Raw genomic sequence first — 21181 nt, 5'->3', positions numbered from 1 at the left:
GCCAGAACATGGCAATGCAGGAGAAGAGCAAAGCAAGCAAAACTTCACCTGGAAAGAAGAAAATGCTGGACACCACGGGCTAGCAACTGTGTCTCTTTTTTTTTAATTTTCTGTTTCAATCATTTTTATTGCAATTTTTTTCTTTACTAAAAGAAAGAACAAGACATAACAAGTGCATAGGTCAGTGGTCTCCAAACTGCGGCCCTTTGCTTGCTTCTATCCGACCCTTGAGGCACTTTTCTTCCCACTGATAACAAGACACAATTCCTCCCACTGACACCAGCAATGGGGCACTATTCCTCCCCCTAATACCAAAGATGCATTGTTTACTTCCACTGACACCAGGACAATTTCAAATCCCAATGGCCACAGTCCGGCCCCCCCCTAAAGTCTGAAGGATAGTAAACTGGCCCTTTGTTTAGAAAGTTTGGAGACCCCTGGCATAGGTGTTCAAATTGCATCATCCACAAAGATATTATGACTCATACAAAAAAGGAAAGGCACATAGGGATAGCCAGATCAGGGGCGGACTGACAACTCATGGGGCCCCCGGGCAATAGGGGATCATGGGGCCCCTGTGTCCTTGCCCAAACTCAAAAAAGCCTATGAAAAAGGTACCGGGGGCATCTCATGGGGTCCCCTACTTTTTTTTTTTTTTTTTAATTTTCATACAAGGACTAATGTTAGGGATTTTAAATTTGAAGTTCCTCCTAAAGTCGGTAGCACTTCAGTCAGTCATAAATTTAATTGCCAGGCTTATCTTTCTTAGCAGCTGCTCTGCTTACGTCTCTGTCCTGTGACAGTCTCTGCTTGTAGGACTAAATTTAAACTATTTTTTGACTCGAATCTCCTGAAAATGCTGCATTCACTACTTCTCATCCTTCATTCTTAGTTATACTCTTTGTGTGTCATCCTCCCTCCCTATCTCCTCCTACTGTCACATCCAGGACTTCTCCCCTGCTGCAGCTGTGTTCTGGAGTCTCCTCCCTTGCTCTAATAAAAACCTGTCTCCTCAGGGAGGCTTGTCACAATCCTTAGTCATTTGTTACCGTCACTTATTCTTTTTTATTTGCGCACACAATTTGTGTAAAAGGTGGAGCTGAGCTTTAAAATATACATGACATTTGAAGTCCATGCATGGCAAAGGAACAGATTTACTTCCATGGTGGCCCCACCAGCTCAGCTCATTATCAGGGGCGGACTGGCCATTTGGAAACTGGGGCACTGCCCGAGGGCCCGGGGTCAGTAGGGGGCCCCATGAGATGCCCCTGGTACCTTTTTCATAGGCTTTTTTGAGTTTGGGCAAGGACACAGGGGCCCCATGATCCCCTATTGCCCGGGGGTCCCATGAGTTGTCAGTCCGCCCCTGCTCATTACTCACCTTCTCTTCACTATCCCACCTCTCAATTTGCTTGCCAAAATGCAAGAGTGACTGCAGGAAAAAAAACACTTCTCTATTATTAGACTTAGTCATCTCTCTGTCAGTTCTTGAACCCAGTCATCACTCTATCACTTCATTGACCCAATCATTTCTCTACCATTTTTTGGACCCAATTATCTCTACCATTTCTCAAACCCAACCATCTATCATTTCTTGGACCCAATCATCTCTTTATCATTTCTTGTAACCAATCATCTCTATGATTTCTTGGACCCAATCACCTCTCTATCATTTCTTGGACCCAATCATCTCTATCATTTCTTGGAACCAATCATCTCTTTATCATTTCTTGGGACCAATCATCTATCATTCGTTGGACCCAATCATCTCTCTATCATTTCTTGAACCCAATCATCTTTTTATCATTTCTTGGACCCAGCTATCTCTCTACCATTTATAGGACTCAGTCATCCCTCTATCATTTCTTGGACCCAACCATCTCTTTATCATTTCTTGGAAACAATCATCTCTCTTTCATTTCTAGGACTCAATCATCTCTATCATTTCTTGGACCCAATCACCTTTCTATCATTTCTTGGACCCAATTATCTCTATCATTTCTTGGACCCAATCACCTATCTATCATTTCTTGGACCCAACCATCTCTATCATTTCTTGGAACCAATCATATTTCTATCATTTCTGGGGACCAATCATCTCTCTATCATTTCTTGGACCCAATCACCTCTCTATCATTTCTTGGACCCAATCATCTCTATCATTTCTTGAACCCAATCATCTCTTTATCATTTATTGGAAACAATCATCTCTCTTTTATTTCTGGGACTCAATCATCTCTATCATTTCTTGGACCCAATCACCTTTCTATCATTTCTTGGACCCAATCATCTCTATCATTTCTTGGACCCAATCACCTATCTATCATTTCTTGGACCCAATCATCTCTATCATTTCTTGGAACCAATCATCTCTTGGAACCAATCATCTCTCATTCATTTCTGGGACTCAGTAGTCTCTATAATTTTTTGAGCCCAGTTAACGCTCTGTACTTTCTTGGATGCAATCATCTCTCTATCAATTGTTGGGCTCAGTCATCTATCATTTCCTGGACCCAATCATCTCTCTACCAATTCTTGGACTTGATCATCTCTTTATCATTTCTTGGACTCAATCACCTCTCTAATATTTCTTTGACCCATTCACAACTCCTATCATGTTTCTGATCTAATCATCTCTCTATTATTTCTTAGACTTGATCATCCCTCCATCTTTTCTTGGACTCAATCATCTCTCTATCATTTCTTGGGCCCTCTACATTCTCTTTTTCTCTCTCATTTCTTGCACCCCTCTCTCTCTCTAAGAACTCATGTTCTTCACTCAAATATATCATTTAATTGACTCTTTCATTTCTTGGAATCTCTCATTTCCTGGACTTTCTATCTCCCCCTTCTATCTTTGAATCTCTATCATTTCTTGGATTCCTTCTCATGTCCTGGACTGTATCATCATTTAATGGACTCTCTTTCTTACTCTCTCTGTCACTTCCAGGACCCTTTCTCTAAAATTTCACGGATCCAATTATCTCACTATCATTTCTTGGACCCAGTCATCGCTCTCTCTCATTTCTTTGATTCGGTCTTCTTCCTTCCTACATTTCTTGGGCTATTTTCTTTTTCTCTCTCAATATATAATTTTATGTACTTTCTTTCTATAATTTATCATTCTTATTTCATCAACTATATAATTACTCTATCATTTTATGGACTCCCTCTTTCATTTTCTGAATCCACACTCTATAGTTCTGAGGACTCTATCATCTATCTCTGATATCCCTCTCCTTCCTTCCTCCCCTTCCTTCCTTCCTTCCTTCCTTCCTTCCTTCCTTCCTTCTTTCCTCCCTCCCATCCCGTTTCTTCCTCCCCTTCCTTCCTTCCTTCCTTCCTCCCATCCCATTTCTTCCTCCCCTCCCTTCCTTCCTTCCTCCCCTCCCTTCCTTCCTTCCTCCCCTTCCTTCCTTCTTTCCTTCCTTCATTCCTCCCTCCCATCCCATTTCTTCTTCCCCTTCCTTCCTTCCTTCCTTCCTTCCTCCCATCCCATTTCTTCCTCCCCTTCCTTCCTTCCTTCATTCCTCCCTCCCATCCCATTTCTTCCTCCCCTCCCTCCCTTCCTCCCTTCCTTCCTTCCTTCCTTCCTTCCTCCCTCCCATCCCGTTTCTTCCTCCCCCTCCTTCCTTCCTTCTTTCCTTCCTTCCTCCCTCCCTTCCATCTTGTTTCTTCCTCCCCTTCCTTCCTTCCTTCCTTCCTTCCTCCCTCCCTCCCTCTTATCCCGTTTCTTCCTCCCCTTCCTCCCTTCCTCCCTCCCTCCCTCTTATCCCATTTCTTCCTCTCCTTCCTTCCTTCCTTCCTCCCTCCCTCTTATCCCGTTTCTTCCTCCCCTTCCTTCCTTCCTCCCTCCCTCCCTCCCTTCCATCCCATTCCTTCCTTCCTTCCTTCCTTCCTTCCTTCCTTCCTTCCTTCCTCCCCTTCCTTCCTTCCTTCCTCCCTCCCTCCCTCCCTTCCATCCCCTTCCTTCCTTCCTTCCTTCCTTCCTTCCTCTCTCTGCCTCTCTAGCACTCTCTTGCTCCTCTTCCTCCCCCTCCATGTAAGTACATAGCTTGAAGTGTTACAATGACGGATTATCCTCCCCCCAGAGACAGTGATGAATGATTCACAATAAGAATGAGACAAGACATCCAGTTGTTCTTTCCTCAGCAACCTTTATTGCTCAAACAAATTGTTACCATGCAACTTCACTTCTGTATAGAAATATATTTCTAAAGTACTTCATAAGACAGACCTTTGCCCACACGTTTTATCCTTTGTCAACTTCCACTGGGTGAGAGGCATTTTCCATCACTTGAAGTCTTGAATGCAGTTAAGTGTCTTAGTCTTAGACCTGGCTGTTAGCTACACATGAGAAAAACCATTGAGTTTTGTAGATATGATGACTTTTGTACGTTCGGGTAGAAGTCCTCCCCTTGGGGAACTGGAGAAAGTACAGAGAAGGGCAACCAAACTGATAAGAGGCATGGAGGAGCTCAGCTATGAGGACAGATTAGAGGAACTGAATTTATTCTCTCTTGAGAAGATCATATCCCCCCTCATGTCTTATACATGGAGTTGGTTGTGGCCAGCTCAGTGGATTGCTGTAGGAAAGTCCTGGATTCTTTCTTGGATACACAGAATATAACTGGATATAACATTTATAGGGAAAGTTGATCCAGGAATATCCGATTGCCTCTCGGGGGATTAGGAAGAAATTTTTTCCCTGCAGGAGCAAATTGGATCGTGCTTTGCTGGGGTTTTTGCCCTCCTCTGGATCAACTGTGGGTGTAGGATTATAACTTTTTTTTTTTTATATGGTTGGACTGGATGGACTTTTGTCTTTTTTCAGCCAGACTAACTATGTAACTAAGTAACTATGATGGCTTCTTGGATCCATCATGTGTTTTTGGTAATATTTACAGTGGTTAATGTCATAAAAGTCAAAATGGGACCATTCAAAATCCAAATCCCCACCTTGGCTTGGCGTAACCCAACTGGACTTTGCTGTTGACTAGAGAGACCAGTCCTATGGATGTATCTATCTGTACAGGCCTGTTGAGGATGAGTGGGCCATTGGCTGTCCCAGGGAGGGGACTGTGTTGGTGTTCCAGCTTCACCATCTCCATCAGCTTCTCCTTAAATTGCTCCAGCTGTGAAAACACAAAATCCACTGGAGGTTAAAATGGTTGTAAGTCTCTAACATGAAATATAAGCAAAGAATATCCCTCTATAGTGTGTTTATATGTCTCAATCCAGAGCACTGGGTGTCATTTCTGTTTGCTTCCTCGGTCCTCTGCTATCTGCATGAATTATGTCTGACAAGTTTTCTTGGCATCAAGAGAGGGATGTCAGAGGAGGGATTTCTGGCACACAGCCTGTGATTGACAGCCTCAGCTCTGTTCCTGTGTAAAGGGAGGGGTGTATCCTTTCCCTCCAATCAGCTCTCAACTCTCCTCACTGAGCACTGTAGTGTGTAACTGCAGATCCCCACCCATCTGCTTTCTGAAAGCTCAGACAAGCTATATAAATTCTGGACTTCGAACTACTGTAGAGAAGAGATGTTGCAGATAAACAGGTACAACTTATGTAGAATGATTTGTTTCATTTCTATGTGTAGCACCCTCTAGCATGCAGTTAGAGTGAGGACGATTTAATGGCTCACAGTAGTGGGGTGAGTCTGGGGAATTGCTTTTGGTTTACTTTAGGTCAGGTTGGAGGGCTCTACAGTTCAGGCCTCTGGTACCTCCCCCCTGATTCTGGAGTCTTTTAGAAGATTCTAGAAGTTATTGGGCGGAGACCAAGAGGCTGTGATCTGCATGTTTATGGGAATCTGGCCAATCCCTAGACAGGAGGCCTGACAAGGCAGCTTGGTCAGCACATAAATATTGAAGAGCCTGGCCAGTTAGAGAGTCTGGTGATTGAGTGGAAGATGGAGTGCTGAGGATCATAGAGCCGGGGGAGAGGGACCCTGGGGAAGGGGGGCTCTGCCTCCAAGCTTAAGCTGAGGAAGGAGAGGGAAGGAAAGGAAGCTGGAAAGAGTGATCTCCACTACCCTGCAGTCTGAAGGAGAAGACATGACAAGCTCCCAACAGGACAATGTCACAGCTACCTAAATCTCTTGTTCTGGAACACTCTCCAAGGCAGCCAGGTGGGCTGGTAGTGTTGTTGATTTGGGCTTTGGGAGTTTGTTCAAGGGGGGCTTAGTGCTCCTTAGCCCTCCCTCTTTGGATTTACCTGTAACCCTGTGTGGATTATGGCTAACTTATGCCTGTTTTACCATCACTTTTGTGAGTATATTTCCTAAATAAAACAAAATTAGTCACTATTTATTGAGGTAATGCGCAAGGTTTGTGCGCTCTTTCTTTCATCCTCTTCTACAGTTTTATGAAGCTTCCCCAGCTTCATGATAGAGCTGCACAACCTCTGATCACCAGCGGATGAACACGCTGTTTGTTACTAATGCCCGTTTGATCTGAGTCTTTGAGCGCAGGAGAAAATGGATCTGTCAGGAATGGACTCACCACTGGTGGTGCTGTGGCTCACTTGTTCTGTGGGCTGCAGTACCAGCTCCTACCAGAGGGTGCTTTCAGCAGCCAGGGTCTCACTCCTGCAATCAAGCCATCACCTGAGGCTGATTGCAGGAGGTCTATTTAAGCAGGATCAGGCCTGCAATCAGTGCCTTGGTGTTTGTTTCCCATGAGCCCCTATACCTGGTATCCTGTGAATCTTCTGTTGCCGACCTCTGCATTGTTCCTGACCCTGCTGACCGTCTCCTGTTTAACCCCTGGCTTGCCTGACCATCCTTATTCCTGATCCTCTGTATCGCGCTGCTCGTGAGTTACTGAACCCGGCTTGTGACCCTGACCATTCTCTGCCTGCTCCTCCGGTACCTCGCTGCCTGCACGTTGCTGACTTGGCCTGCCTGACTATGCCTTACGTTACCCAGACGATCCATCCATCCATCCCGCACCGATCTGTCCATGTTACCAGGTCTGCTAGCCTCTTCACGTCAGGCACACCTCTGACGACGCTCTCTACCATTGCCAGACGTACTCAGGGGTCGCGACCTTGTCTCAGTCTGCTCCAAGTCCATCCCCACCATCAGGGGCTCTGGTGAATAAGCAGATTGGGACTTAGACCCCGCGCCCTGAGGAACCCCGTGCCGTGGGCTGCTAGAGACGCCGCCAGGCGGTGCTTAACAGTACCAAACGGCCTGCCCGACCATTCCACCTCTCCAGCCCTGACTACACCTGTGTTCCCACACATTTCTGGTCATACCCGGATCCCTAACAGGATCTTTGGTGACGTCATCGCGTTGCCCTTTTCTCCATAGTAGCCGGCACCTTAGTTTCACTTTTGGGTGGACTGACTCTTAAAACGTCTTTTACATTTTTTTTTTTTTGCAATGGTTTCTTCTTTCCTGTACCTACAGCCATGGCAGGGAGAAGCCATCTTTCTTTGTGAACAATGATATTGCCCGGCGTGTCATTCCCTTCTCAGCCCAGCACACTGGTAATTGACTTAGAGGAGGCTGGGAGGATAATAATACGGTAGCTTTCCTGGACAAATTGCCGGTATGACAAGAAGCTAATTTGTTACGCGCGCCGGACTCAGTAAACTGATCGATACCCAACAGTGAATGATGGCGGCGCGATACCACAAAGGGGATTTTGTAACAAATGCCTCACAAGGAATGCAGATTATTTATCAGACACCACCGATCAATATAGATTAGTGATGGCTGTGGCTGGATGGAAGCCATAGATCTACAAACACCGACAGAACATGGTGACCCCGTACACAAGAAAAGTCTCAGCGCTAATAAAGATGCATTATGAGAGGGTTACTGAAAATCTAGTGGGAAATCTTTGCCTAGGATGGCTTTTAGCGGGAAACCCACACACTTCTTTTTTTACTGTGGGGTCCCTCCTAACCTTCTTACCAGACCTAAAGGGTCTGGTATGGATTGGGGGAGGGGGGACCCCACACTGTTTTTTTTTTGTTTTATAAAAATGTAATTAAAAAAAAAAAATGTCAGTCCTGCTGCAGCAGGTTCTATACATTGTACAGGTGTGCGACTTTGCAGGTAGTTTAAGGGGACCCCCCCAGGCATGATATCTAAAAACTTCCCGTCCAGCCCATGTACATAAACGGCTGGACGGGAGCAGAGCCGAAGCGGGTTGTCGTTTATAAATGGCGGCCGCATTAACTGCCTGTGCTTGCTCCCTGGGAGCGCGCGGCACTGCGTTCCGGATCACAGATCGCTGTATGGGACCTCTGTGTGAGGTCCTCAAACATGTGATCGCTGATTGGCCAATGAATTCACATGAACAGTAGTAAACAAGATGTCACTTCCTGACATCATTGCTTACGTGTGAAATCTGTGAATGATCACAGAGGTCACATGGTACAGGGCTATTCACACAGAGGAGGACACAGCGGAACACAGATTGCTGTACAGGACCTCTGTGTGAGGTCCTCGATCATGTGATCACTGATTGGCCAATCAGTGATCACATGAATAGTAGTAAGCAAGATGTCACTTCCTGACATCATTGCTTACTACATGTGAAATCTGTGAATGATCACAGAGGTCACATGGTACAGGGCTATTCACACAGAGGAGGACACAGCGGAACACAGATCGCTGTACAGGACCTCTGTGTGAGGTCCTCGATCATGTGATCACTGATTGGCCAATCAGTGATCACATGAATAGTAGTAAGCAAGATGTCACTTCCTGACATCATTACTTACTACGTGTGAAATCTGTGAATGATCACAGAGATCACATGGTACAGGGCTATTCACAATAGCCTTGTACCATGTGACAAGCTGTGACCAATCACAGCTCTCACAGTATTTCTCAATGGCTGCAAGAATGCAGCCAGAGAGGAGGAGAAATGATTGCTTTTACAGCCTTTATGGGTGTAAAAGCAATCAGTGTAAAAAAAGAAAAAAAAAAATCTTCATCACCCCCCACAAGTAGTACAGTGTCACTATGGTGACACTGTACTGCTAGGGTGACAGTATGTAAGAAAAATATAAATAATAATATAACAAAAAACAGAAATGTAAATACATTTTTTGAAAAATTATAATTTTTGATTATAAACTAATTTGGGTTATTTTTCTTTTACTAAAAAGACAGATGAATACATTTTGGCCAAGATTTATGAAGAAAGATTATTTATTTGCAAAATGTTATCAGAAAAAACACTTTTTTTAAAAAATATTTGGACTTGTTCATTTATATAACAAAAAAATTAATGCAGCCAGAGAGAAGGAGAAATGGTTGCTTTTACAGCCTTTATGGGTGTAAAAGCAATCAGTGTAAAAAAAGAGAAAAAAAAATTTCATCACCCCCCACAAGTAGTACAGTGTCACCATGGTGAAAAAAATAAAAACCATAAATAATATTATAAAAATGTAAAACTATTTTTTTTGTAATTATAATTTTTGGTTATAAACTAATTTGTGTAATTTTTTTTTACTAAAAAAGATAGCTGAATACATTTTGGCCAAGATTTATGAAGAATGATTATTTATTTGCAAAATTTTATTCTGTCTCAAAAAATGCTAAAAAATTCATATGGCGTACAGTGTTGCATGACCGCGCAATTGTCATTCAAAGTGTGATAGCGCTGAAAGCTGAAAATTGCCCTGGACAGGAAGGGGGTGAAAGTGTCCGGACAGGAAGGGGGTGAAAGCGTCCGGACTGGAAGGGGGTGAAAGTGTCCGGACTGGAAGGGGGTAAAGTGTCCGGACTGGAAGGGGGTGAAAGCGTCCGGACTGGAAGGTGGTGAAAGTGTCCGGACAGGAAGGGGGTGAAAGTGTCCAGACTGGAAGGGGGTGAAAGTGTCCGGACTGGAAGGGGGTGAAAGTGTCCGGACTGGAAGGGGGGTGAAAGTGTCCGGACTGGAAGGGGGTGAAAGTGTCCGGACTGGAAGGGGGGTGAAAGTGTCCGGACAGGAAGGGGTGAAAGTGTCCGGACTGGAAGAGGGGGAAAGTGTCCGGACTGGAAGGGGGGGGAAGTGTCCGGACTGGAAGGGGGGGAAAGTGTCCGGACTGGAAGAAGGTGAAAGTGTCCAGACTGGAAGGGGGGAAAGTGTCCGGACTGGAAGGGGGGGGAAAGTGTCGGGACTGGAAGGGGGGGAAAGTGTCTGGACTGGAAGAAGGTGAAAGTGTCCAGACTGGAAGGGGGTGAAAGTGTCCGGACTGGAAGGGGGTGAAAGTGTCCGGACAGGAAGGGGGTGAAAGTGTCCGGACTGGAAGAGGGCGAAAGTGTCCGGACTGGAAGGGGGGGGAAAGTGTTCGGACTGGAAGGGGGTGAAAGTGTCCGAACTGGAAGGGGGGGAAAGTGTCTGGACTGGAAGGGGGTGAAAGTGTCCGGACTGGAAGGGGGGGAAAGTGTCTGGACTGGAAAGGGGTGAAAGTGTCCGGACTGGAAGGGGGGAAAGTGTCCGGACTGGAAGGGGATGAAAGTGTCCGGACTGGAAGGGGGTGAAAGTGTCCGGACTGGAAGGGGGTGAAAGTGTCCAGACTGGAAGGGGGGGAAAGTGTCCGGACTGGAAGGGGGTGAAAGTGTCCGGACTGGAAGGGGGGGAAAGCGTCCGGACTGGAAGGGGGTGAAAGTGTCCGGACTGGAAGGGGGGAAAGTGTCCGGACTGGAAGGGGGTGAAAGTGTCCGGACTGGAAGGGGGGGGGGAAAGTGTCTGGACTGGAAGGGGTTAAAGGAATTTTAATTTTCTTTTTTTTACTTTAAGCAATGAAAAATGCCTGCCCCTTTAAAAATGGTACTTTTTTATTTTTGTTCACAGATTCATGTCCCTCAGGGCAGTACCTGAGTCCCCATACCCCCCTTTATAGCCAATAACATACATATAGGCCTTCAAAATGGGCACTTTTGAATTTGCAAGTTCAAGTCCCATAGACTTGCATTGTGTTCGAAGTTCGCGTTCCAACGTTTGCTAGGTTTGAATGTTCGACCGCGAACCGAAAAGGAGGGGCCCATCACTACCTGCGATGTACTGAGGATGGGTGGCCAGTACAGACACAGCGACGTACCTGTACGGTGCTGGCCTCTTCCGGGTACAGGGCGCTTGTGTGCGCCCCTGCCCGCCTGCTCCTGCTGTGACTGTACATAGCAGGAGTTAGTCAGCAGGTCCAGTGATTCATGGCCGAGACCTGCTGATTGGCTGTGTCCAATTACAGCCCAGAGCTCTGTGCTGACAATCAACACAGGGCTCTGTACAGAAGGAAGAGATGTCTAGTAAAAAGCAGCAAAGATTACACATAGTTAGGCACACATTTAACCCCTTGATTACCCGAAATGCTAACCCCTTCCCAGCCAGCGTCATTATTACAGGGACAGCGTATAGTATTATCATATTAGTGTCAGTGGCACTTAGTTCCCACCAGGGGCATATTTATCACAAGGCAAACAAGGCATTTGCTTAGGGTGGCATTTTTCAGGGGGGGCAGCGGCATTCTTGAGGGGGGCAGTGCCGTCCCCCGAAAGGGCTAATATTACTTTGCATCACCCACTGCACACCAGCTGAAATTTCAGATCAGGAGGTCTATGCAGGGGCGTATTTACCACAAGGCAAACAAGGCATTTGCCTAGGGTGGCATTTTTCAGGGGGGTAGCGCTGCCCCCCCAAAGAAGGGATGGAAGAAGGGACACACACACCACGGGGACCAGGTGGGATCTGAGAGAGGCTGCGGGCTGCTTGATGGTGTCTACAGAGCCTTACTGTTGTTCCCGGGGATGTCCGGAGCTGTGAAGGTGAGTGTCCTCTCTCTTGCCTGGGTGGGGTTGCCAGTGTATGGGGGCGGTGGTAGTGGAAGGATGTCTCGAGTGGGGGTGGGGGCTGGGGTGTTGTTGGTCAATATCAGGGTCTCTTCGTGGGGGAGGGGGGTGTTGGTCAGTGTCAGGGTCTCTCCGTGGGGGGGGGAGCCGAAACCTAAATACACCACTGGTTCCCACCCAGTGTCAGTTAGTGTCAAATTGCCCACCGCACTATCACAGTCCCATGATATGATGCTGATCACCAACATTAGTAATATAAAATAAATAAAAATTCCAATATATATCCCGTAGTTTGTAGATGCTATAACTTTCACACAAACCAATCTTCTTGGGACTCTTTTTTTTTACCAAAGATATGTAACAGAATACATCTTGGTCTAAATGTATGAAGAACTTTGAAAATAATTTTATAAAATATTTTATTGGATAAGTTTTATAGCAGAAAGTAAAAAATATTGTTTTTTTCCCAAAATGTTAGGCCTTTTATCGTTTATATAATAAAGAATAAAAAACCCAGCGGTGATCAAATACCACCAATCGAAAGCTCTACTTGTGTGGAAAAAAAGTATATAAATTTCATTTGGGTACAGTGTTGCATGACCGCAGTTAAAGTAGTGCAGTGCCAAATAGCAAAAAGTGGCCTGGTCATGAAGGGGGTAAAACCTTTCCGGAGCTGAAGGGGTTGAGGAGTGCTATGACCAGGGGCGGACTGACAACTCGTCGGGCCCCCGGGCAATAGGGGATCATGGGGCCCCTGTGTCTTTGCCCAAACTCAAAAAAGCCTATGAAAAAGGTACCAGGGGCATCTCATGGGGCCCCCTACTGACCCCGGGCCCTTGGGCAGTGCCCGAGTTTCCAAATTGACAGTCCGCCCCTGACTATGACGCATGATCACATACAGCATGGGTGTCAAACTGACGGCCCTCCAGCTCTTGCCAAACTACAAGTCCCAGGAGGCATTGCAAGATTGACAGATACAAGCATGACTCCCAAAGGCAGAGGCATGATGGGACTTGTAGTTTTGGAACAGCTGGAGGACCACCAGTTTGCCATCCCTGACATACAGCATCCCCAACACCATATACTTAACATAAAAAAATATATCTGACGCTAGGTAAACTGTCAATGTCTGCTAATATAGACATTTTTGTTTGGCTTTGCTGCTGTTATCCTCTCCCATCTTACCTGGCACATGTCTCTTAGGTCCTCCTGGGTGGCCACTCCTGGGTGTTGGATCAGGTTGACATAGGACAGGTCTTCTGTCCATGGATTCCACCATGACAGGAAAGATGGAGGAGCTCGGAGCTTGTCCCATTTCACCTGGAGAGCATAGCCCTCCCTCCTGGAGAGAACAGAGACAACCAATAATAAGTCTGCATTAGGCAGGAGCTGTGGTCAAAAAAAAAAAAAAAGTTTTTGCTTTTGAAGAGGTTAAAATGACGGAATGTTCTTTGACTGTGACCTTACCATAAATGTTTCTACCAGTGCCACCAAATCTACATATCTGCTATAGCCCGAAAGTGGTTGGGGGCAGTTGGATGTACAGAGGCAATATGGCGCCTATCGGTGTTATGGTCAGGTGTTCATGAACCGTAGGCCATGTGGTGTAGCAGTCAGAACAAGTCAGATGAATTATTATTGCTGGCAGCGACTGGCCATCAAAGTTATGGTGACTTGGGAACAGGGGCGGACTGACCATTTTGGAAACTCGGGCACTGTCCGAGGGCCCGGGGTCAGTAGGGGGCCCCATGAGATGCCCCTGGTACCTTTTTCATAAGCTTTTTTGAGTTTGGGCAAGGACACAGGGGCCCCATGATCCCCTATTGCCCGGGGGCCCCATGAGTTGTCAGTCTGTCCCTGCTTGGGCATACTGAAATGGTGGTAATGGAACCCTAGGGTTGTCCTACTGCTGTAAGGAGTTATTGTTACACTCAGCCGCTTTCTGCTCCAGTGTCCCACCAAGTAGAGCTTGGCCGCTTCCTCAAAGGGCCAGTGCATGTGTTTCTCAACTTTACAGTCTAGGTGCTGACCCCCTCCCCCCACCCCCCCCCACCCTGGTTGCCTTCTAAAGTCTCTTTGTGTGCCCCTGTAATCCCCAGAATTCTTGCTTTCAGCTTCTTCTGTGTCCCCTGTGCACTTTCAAGATGCTTCTAGGTTCCAGTAACCCTTGTATCCTGTCATCCAGTGATTCCAGAGCCCTGCAAGAGGCTCTCGCTTCCATGTTCCTGCAGTCTTAGCATCCCAGCAGGACTCTCCTGCTTTGCGATCCCAGTGCTCCTAGAGACACTTACTTCTGCTTTGTGATCCCAGCGCCCCAGTGCTCCTAGAGACACTTACTTCTGCTTTATGATCCCAGCACCCCAGTGCTCCTAGAGACACTTACTTCTGCTTTATGATCCCAGCACCCCAGTGCTCCTAGAAATTTTAATTCCTACTCTTGTGATATCAGTACCCCAGTGCTCTTGGAGATGCTCACTTCAGTGTCCCTGCAATACCAGCACCCAGGGGTGGGTGGTAGGGGTGGTTTACTATAGGGATGGGCGCACCTTCCTTCTGTTACAAGTCTGACAGGAGCAGTGACAGCAGCATCACTACTCCTGTCTGCCCAGCTCTGGGAGTGGTAAGGAGTGAGCAGGGAGATGGTGCAGGCTGTGCTCTTTCTCTCTCCTTCTCCTCCCTGCCTCTTGTGGTGGGACTGCTTTGGAAAAACTGCGCACTTTCAGGTTAATGCAAAACCTGACTGACAGATCAGGAGCTGCAGAGTGATTTTGACAAATGACTGCAGGGCATAGGACCCCCTAAGCTTGCACATCATGAAGGAGGTGTGTGTGGGGGGGCGGGGCATTGTGGCATCTTTGTCTTTGCTGTGGGCGCAGGATGACCATGTCCCAGCGCTGCCAGCACCCCAATGCTCTTGGAGACTCTCACTCCTACTCATGTGATACCCCAGTGCTGCAAGTGACTCCCATCCCTGTATTACTGAGATCCTAGTGCTCCTAGACACTCTCACTCCTGGTCTTGTAATCCCAGCCCCCCAGTGCTCTCAGATGCTCTCTCTCATGTACTTGTACTTCCTGTACAGAAGCTCCCTATTTGATGGGTCAAAGGGCCACAACCATAAAGCCGTCCCACAGCAAATCCCACCGTCCCTTGCTGGGCGCATTGGTGAAGACCAGGCAGCTCCTTAGACTCTGCACCTTGGCTCTTCTTGGGACTCTCACCGCCACTGTATGTGGTGTCATCCTATTCCTGGTCTACCTGCTCTTGGTGGATTGAAGTGAGAAGCAGGGGTGGACTGACCATTTGGAAACTCGGGCACTGCCTGAGGGCCCGGGGTCAGTAGAGGGCCCCATGAGATGCCCCTGGTACCTTTTTCATAGGCTTTTTTGAGTTTGGGCAAGGACACAGGGGCCCCATGATCCCCTATTGCCCGGGGGCCCCATGAGTTGTCAGTCCGCCCCTGGTGAGAAGTAATATCTGCTGGATTCAATGTACACCGTTTTTAAACCAGGAAATTATTGAAGCACGAAGTGTTGTGCGGTGCAGGCATCTTGAACCATCTGCTGGTAGACTTTGTGCTTTAATATTTGCCTGGTTTAAAATGTCTCTTACTTTTATTACTTCCCTCTTCAAGCCCTGATGAAGGGGGTGTTCTCTGACCCCCAAAACATGTTTGCTCTTTGATAAAGTCTTTTGTCTTGAAGTAAAAACACCCCAACTAATATACTATCCCGTCTTCCCGTCTTCTCTGCCTTTTCTCTTTCAACTTTACTCTTTCTTTCTCCTCAACATCCTTCCTCCTTTCCTGCTTTGTCGTAATCCCCTTTTGCACCCTCTACCTTCTTCCCTGTACCTTTTAAGTATTCCTTCCCCAAGCTCTTTACCGTGCTAAGTTGAAAATTGGACAAAGATGTCAACCATCTTTATCGGGAGACAAACTTAGAAAAGACGCCATTCTAGTTGAGTGTTGGCAAAGTCCACCAGCTCCATACGCTGCAGAGGTATTCACCCAGTTCAGCTTTATTGGGACCATTGGGTCCTGTCGCAAGTGATGCCCAGCAAAAAGGTCTTTGAGGCCAGGGGCGGACTGACCATTCGGGCACTGGCCGAGTGCCCAGGGTCAGTAGGGGGCCCCATGAGATGCACCTAGTACCTTTCATAGGCTTTTTTGGGTGTGGTTTGAGTGTGGACAAGGACACAGGGGCTCCATGATCCCCTATTGCCCGGGGGCCCCATGAGTTCTCAGTCTTTCCCTGTTTGAGGCTCTTTTGAGTTATCATACCAACTATATTAAGTGCTCTTGGAAGATTGGTGAAAACCCACTCAATCTATTATAGTCAACTGCTGCTTTAATCAGTAAAACTCAATACAAACAAGCAAGCGTGAACAACATCTATTACTCTAGCAGCGCTCGGTCCATCAAGAAATCACACCGCCTCCACCTACTTGTGAAGAAAATGTGCAACTAAATAGTAGGCAATGAAAATGTCCATCAAAGGTCCATGAACTATAGCTTTTGGATCCCTTGAGAGACTTACACCACCATTGTGCTTTAGGTGAAACAGACTCCCCTATTGCCACCGCACTCACCGCTAATCCGGTACTGGTCAGCAGTCCCCATTAAACTTGTCTTCAATTCCATTAGAAACTTAACCTCCCTGGCGGTCTGATTATGTCCATATTTCTGTGCTCATAGCGGTACATTTTTTTGCATGGATTTTTTGGCACGCCCGATGGCAGGACTTCTCTAGGACTTCCCCCATCCTCTGGAACTCCCTACCCCAATCCATCAGAATGTCACCTACCCTCCTCACCTTCAGGCGCACCCTGAAAACCCTCCTCTTCAGGGAAGCCTACCCCACCCTCACCTAACACCCGACCTCACCTAACAACTAACCTCCTCCACTCCACCCACCACTCCATCCCTCCACAGCCATCTCCTCCTGTGCCACCTTCCCCTCCCTCCTAGATTGTAAGCTCGAAAGAGAAGGGCCCTCGATCCCCTCGTGTATTGTATTGTTTCTGTCTTGTCTCATGTTCTGTCCCCCTTGCTACTGTACAGTGCTGAGCATACCCTTTGGCGCTATATAAATACTGTAAAATAATAATAATAATAATAATATGTATTTTTTTATTGTCGGCCTGTAATTTTTAGGAATAACTCACTGAAATCTGTCCGAACAAGAGTCTAGTAAACATCCCGGGTAGGATAAAATTTGAAACAGGAAATCATAAATTATAATTTAATAAATAATCATAAAAAATAATAATATAATAATAAATTTAATTCAATAATATACTGACGATGAAACAAAATCCGCAAGTTTCCACCTCCCATACCTCATCCCCTCCCACTGCTTCCCCCCCCCCCCTTTTTTTTTTTGTGTTTCCCCTACTCCCAACTTTTCTTCTCTTTTCTTCCTTCTCTTACAGGTTCCTATATATACTGTATATATATATATATATATATATATATATATATATATATATATACAGGGTGCAGCAACATAACTTCCTTTTTTCAAAACGCAATAAAACCCATTTTATGAATCAGAATTGTTTTTATTGTCTTTAATAATGTAGGTACATATCTAAAGTTCTGTTTTACACAGTTTTGAAAATCATATCAGGTAGGTGACGCCCCCCATTGTCCATACACTGAATAAGTGAATTCAGACCGGTATGTGAACATGTTGGAGGAATTTGTTTTTCCACGACTTGTTGAATTGGACTTAGGGGACATTTGGTTCCAACAGGACGGAGCAACGGCTCACACTTCAGAGCATCAATGGCTGTTTTAAGCGAACACTTCCCGGAGCGCCTCATCTCAATAAGGGGCGATTTGGAGTGGCCAGCCCGCTCCCCCAATTTGGCCCCTTGTGACTTATTTTTGTGGGGTTTTTTGAAATCCCGCGTTTATGTAAACCGTCCAAGGACCCTACAAGACCCGAAGGCCAACATCCGCGCAGAAATTGCCAACATACCCGCTGCTATGCTGGTAAGGGTCATGAAAACCGCCAGAAATCGGCTTATTCAGTGTATGGACAATGGGGGGCGTCACCTACCTGATATGATTTTCAAAACTGTGTAAAACAGAACTTTAGATATGTACCTACATTATTAACCTCTTGCCGTCCGCCTGCTGTTTATAAACGGCAGGGCGGTGGCAGTCCAAGGTCGGGTTGCTGTTCCTAAACGGCACCCGCCTTTTCTAGCTGTGCGCGCTCCCTAGGAGCGCGCACCACCGCGATCCGGTGTCCGCTGTGTCCTCCGGACACAGTGAAACACCGATCGTCGGACGGGACCTCTGTACGAGGTCCCGGTCATGTGATCACTGATTGGCGAATCAGTGATCACATGCAAAGTAGTAAGCAAGATGTCACTTGTGACATCATTGCTTACTACGTGTGAAATCTGTGAATGATCACAGAGGTCACATGGTACAAGGCTATTCACAACAGCCTTGTACCATGTGACAAGCTGTGACCAATCACAGCTCACTCAGTATTTCTCAATGACTGCAAGAATGCAGACAGAGAGAAAGAGAAATGATTGCTTTTACATCCTATATGGGTGTAAAAGCAATCAGTGTAAAAAAAAAAAAAAAAATCTTCATCACCCCCCACAAGTAGTACAGTGTCACCATGGTGACACTGTACTGCTAGGGTGACAGTATGTAAAAATAAAAAAAAAAATAAAAAAATAATATAAAAAAAAATTAAATAAAAATGTAAAAAAAAATGTTTAAAAATTATAATGTTTGGTTATAAACTAATTTGGATTTTTTTTTTTTACTAAAAAAATAACGGAATAAATTTTGGCCAAGATTTAGGATGAAATATTATTTATTTGCAAAATTTTATAAAAAAAAAACACTTTTTTTCAAAATTTTTGGACTTTTTCATTTACATAGTAAAAAAAATAAAAATCCCAGCGGTGAATAAATACCACCAAAATAAAGCTTTATCTGTCTCAAAAAAATGGTAAAAAATTCATATGGGTACAGTATTGCATGACCGCGCAATTGTCATTCAAAGTGTGATAGCGCTGAAAGCTGAAAATTGCCCTGGACAGGAAGGGGGTGAAAGTGTCCGGACAGGAAGTGGTTAAAGACAATAAAAACAATTCTGATTTATAAAATGGGTTTTATTGTGTTTTGAAAAAAGGAAGTTATGTTGCTGCACCCTGTATATAATTTCAGTTATTCATCACAGGAACATTTGGCAGGTGGATAGCATACCCCCCCTTATTTTTATTAGCGGCTCTCACGACAACTCACACTTGCATTCCGATATCTCCATCATCTTACGATTGTAATAATAACTTTTACATATGTTTCAAATATATCCTCCCTCCCTGTACAGATTTACACATTGACATATACTTGATGGAGGTACGACGCCTCAATCCTCTATAGACCTGAGTATGACAGGCCTTGTGGTGACCCGACATGTTCATTTTACTCACAGTGTTGCATTTCATTCCATTTTTTCCTGTTTCTTGTTTTATGCTTTGTCAAGCGCCTGATATCCGATTCATACGCATATTTCCTGTACCATTCTGTATCTCACTAATAAACTTTTATGGAATAAAAAAAATAAATAAATAATATAATCAAACCAAAAACACTGAAATGTGAAATAGAGCGCCAAGTTCGCACATCGCTGAGCTCAGTCGCAGAATCGTTTTCAGCGTCTGATGAGGAATTTCCCCCACGAATCATTATCACTCAATTCTGCAAGTGGTTCTGATTTACTATCGCTGTTCTCTAGCCGGTCGAAAACCGCTTTTGACCTAAAGGGACGCTTTTTGGACGCCATGGACGTTTCTCAGTTTCCAGGCAGAAAGAACAGTAAAAATGCAGGCAGGGCGCCGGACAAAGCACTCGGGACAAAATGTATGTGAAATGGTTTGATACAGGAATGTTATACTATGTGATTTTAGTGAATGTCACTTTTTGTCATTTTCAAATTTCCCGCCAGTTCTGTCCCCCGTACGTCCCAACGTCGCAGGGAACGGAACCCGGAAGACAGATACCGGCATCCGCCGGATTATATTGCCGGGGACACTGCAGGGGGGACATCGTGGGAGCGCAGGACAAGGTAAGAGAAGAACAGATCCCGGAGCAGCGCCGCATGGTAAGCCTGAGTGTAGCTCGGGGAGGTTACCGCTTTTGATGCTGAAACTTTACCCCGCCAGGGAGGCTACGCATAGAGAACACAAAACGCTCCTCATAGTGTGATCCAGTATAAACAAATTTATTAAAAAGTAAAAAAAAAAAACACTCACAGCGATAAAAAAACTCATCAAATTCAGTTACGTTCCGGCAAAAGTCTCTACCGAGTGATGATGCAGAGAGATGTATTGCTCTCTGACCCCACGGCTAGGGTAATTCTATGAATTCCATATACCCTGGTATTGAGGATGCAGTACTTAGGTTTTAATTATGTTTTTATTATGGATTTATTTTATTATTATTTATTTTGATGAATTAACCAAGATTGCAGCAGCATGGATATGTGTAGAGGGAGTCAATTCTCTCTGACCCCATGGCTAGCTCCAATCTACATGTTGTTTATAACCCTGGCAATGATGATGTAGTAGTACCTATGGTAGGCTGCAATGGCCGCTGTTCAAGATGATGTATATCTATACAAACCACCATTTGTATATGTTGGATATTAAAGGGTTAACTGCCAGAGGAGAAAGTAAATAAAACTGGAAGAGCAAGGCCCTCTAGTCACACCCTAAGATCACGTCGGAAGGATGGAATGTCAGGGGATGACTATAAGGCAAAAGTAAGTGACGTCAGAAAGACGACCGGATGCGATGCGAATCCTGGTGATGCGGTGAGATGCAGTATGCAACTGTTACTTTGGCCGGAACATAACTCTGAATTTGATGAGCTACAGGTTGTTTTATCGCTGTGAGTGTATTTTCACTTTTTAATAAATTTATTTATACTGGATCACACTATGAGGAGCATTTTGTGTCCCCTATGCTTGAGATCCTAGTGGAATTGAAGACCAGTTTAACTGGGACTGCTGACCAGTGCCTGATTCCTTTGTCATCATAAAGTGTTTGAGCGCATTGAGCTGATCAGTAATGAGAGTGTCAGAGCCTGGGCCCGAACCTGGGCCTTCTGTGGTGAGAGGCAATGTTTTTTCTCGCTGAGCCACCTGGAATGCTGGACAGCACCCTTGACAAGTATTTGGATGATCCTACCTTGACCTTGTTTATCTTGAACCTTGAACCCCTTGCTCCTCCCATGAACTTCCTGATAAAAGCCATGTCTCTGCATTTCCTCTTTGCAGATTATTGTGCCTTCTCCAGTCAGTATCTCACTTGTCTCTCCTGCTGCCATCCATACCTTAGCTACCGACC

At 45.6% G+C, this 21181-nt stretch overlaps 1 protein-coding gene across 1 annotated transcript in view; it reads right to left on the bottom strand.

The window, feature by feature from the left end:
* Positions 1–4137: 4137 nt before the first annotated feature.
* LOC149436333 (tumor protein p63-regulated gene 1-like protein) overlaps positions 4138–21181 on the bottom strand; it is a 42474-nt gene continuing 25430 nt past the window's right edge. The window contains exons 4-5 of the mRNA XM_089661716.1: positions 12983–13139; positions 4138–5135 (exon numbers count right to left, since the gene is read on the bottom strand). Coding sequence (XP_089517842.1) covers positions 4941–5135; positions 12983–13139 — 352 coding nt within the window. The 3' untranslated portion in view covers positions 4138–4940. The remainder of the gene's footprint in view (positions 5136–12982; positions 13140–21181) is intronic.

This window comes from Staurois parvus, unplaced genomic scaffold (assembly GCF_062004578.1).
Source record: "Staurois parvus isolate SC_StPar_1 unplaced genomic scaffold, SC_StPar_1.0 ptg001376l, whole genome shotgun sequence".
Lineage (NCBI taxonomy): Eukaryota > Metazoa > Chordata > Amphibia > Anura > Ranidae > Staurois > Staurois parvus.
This window is presented reverse-complemented; position numbering and strand designations above follow the sequence as displayed.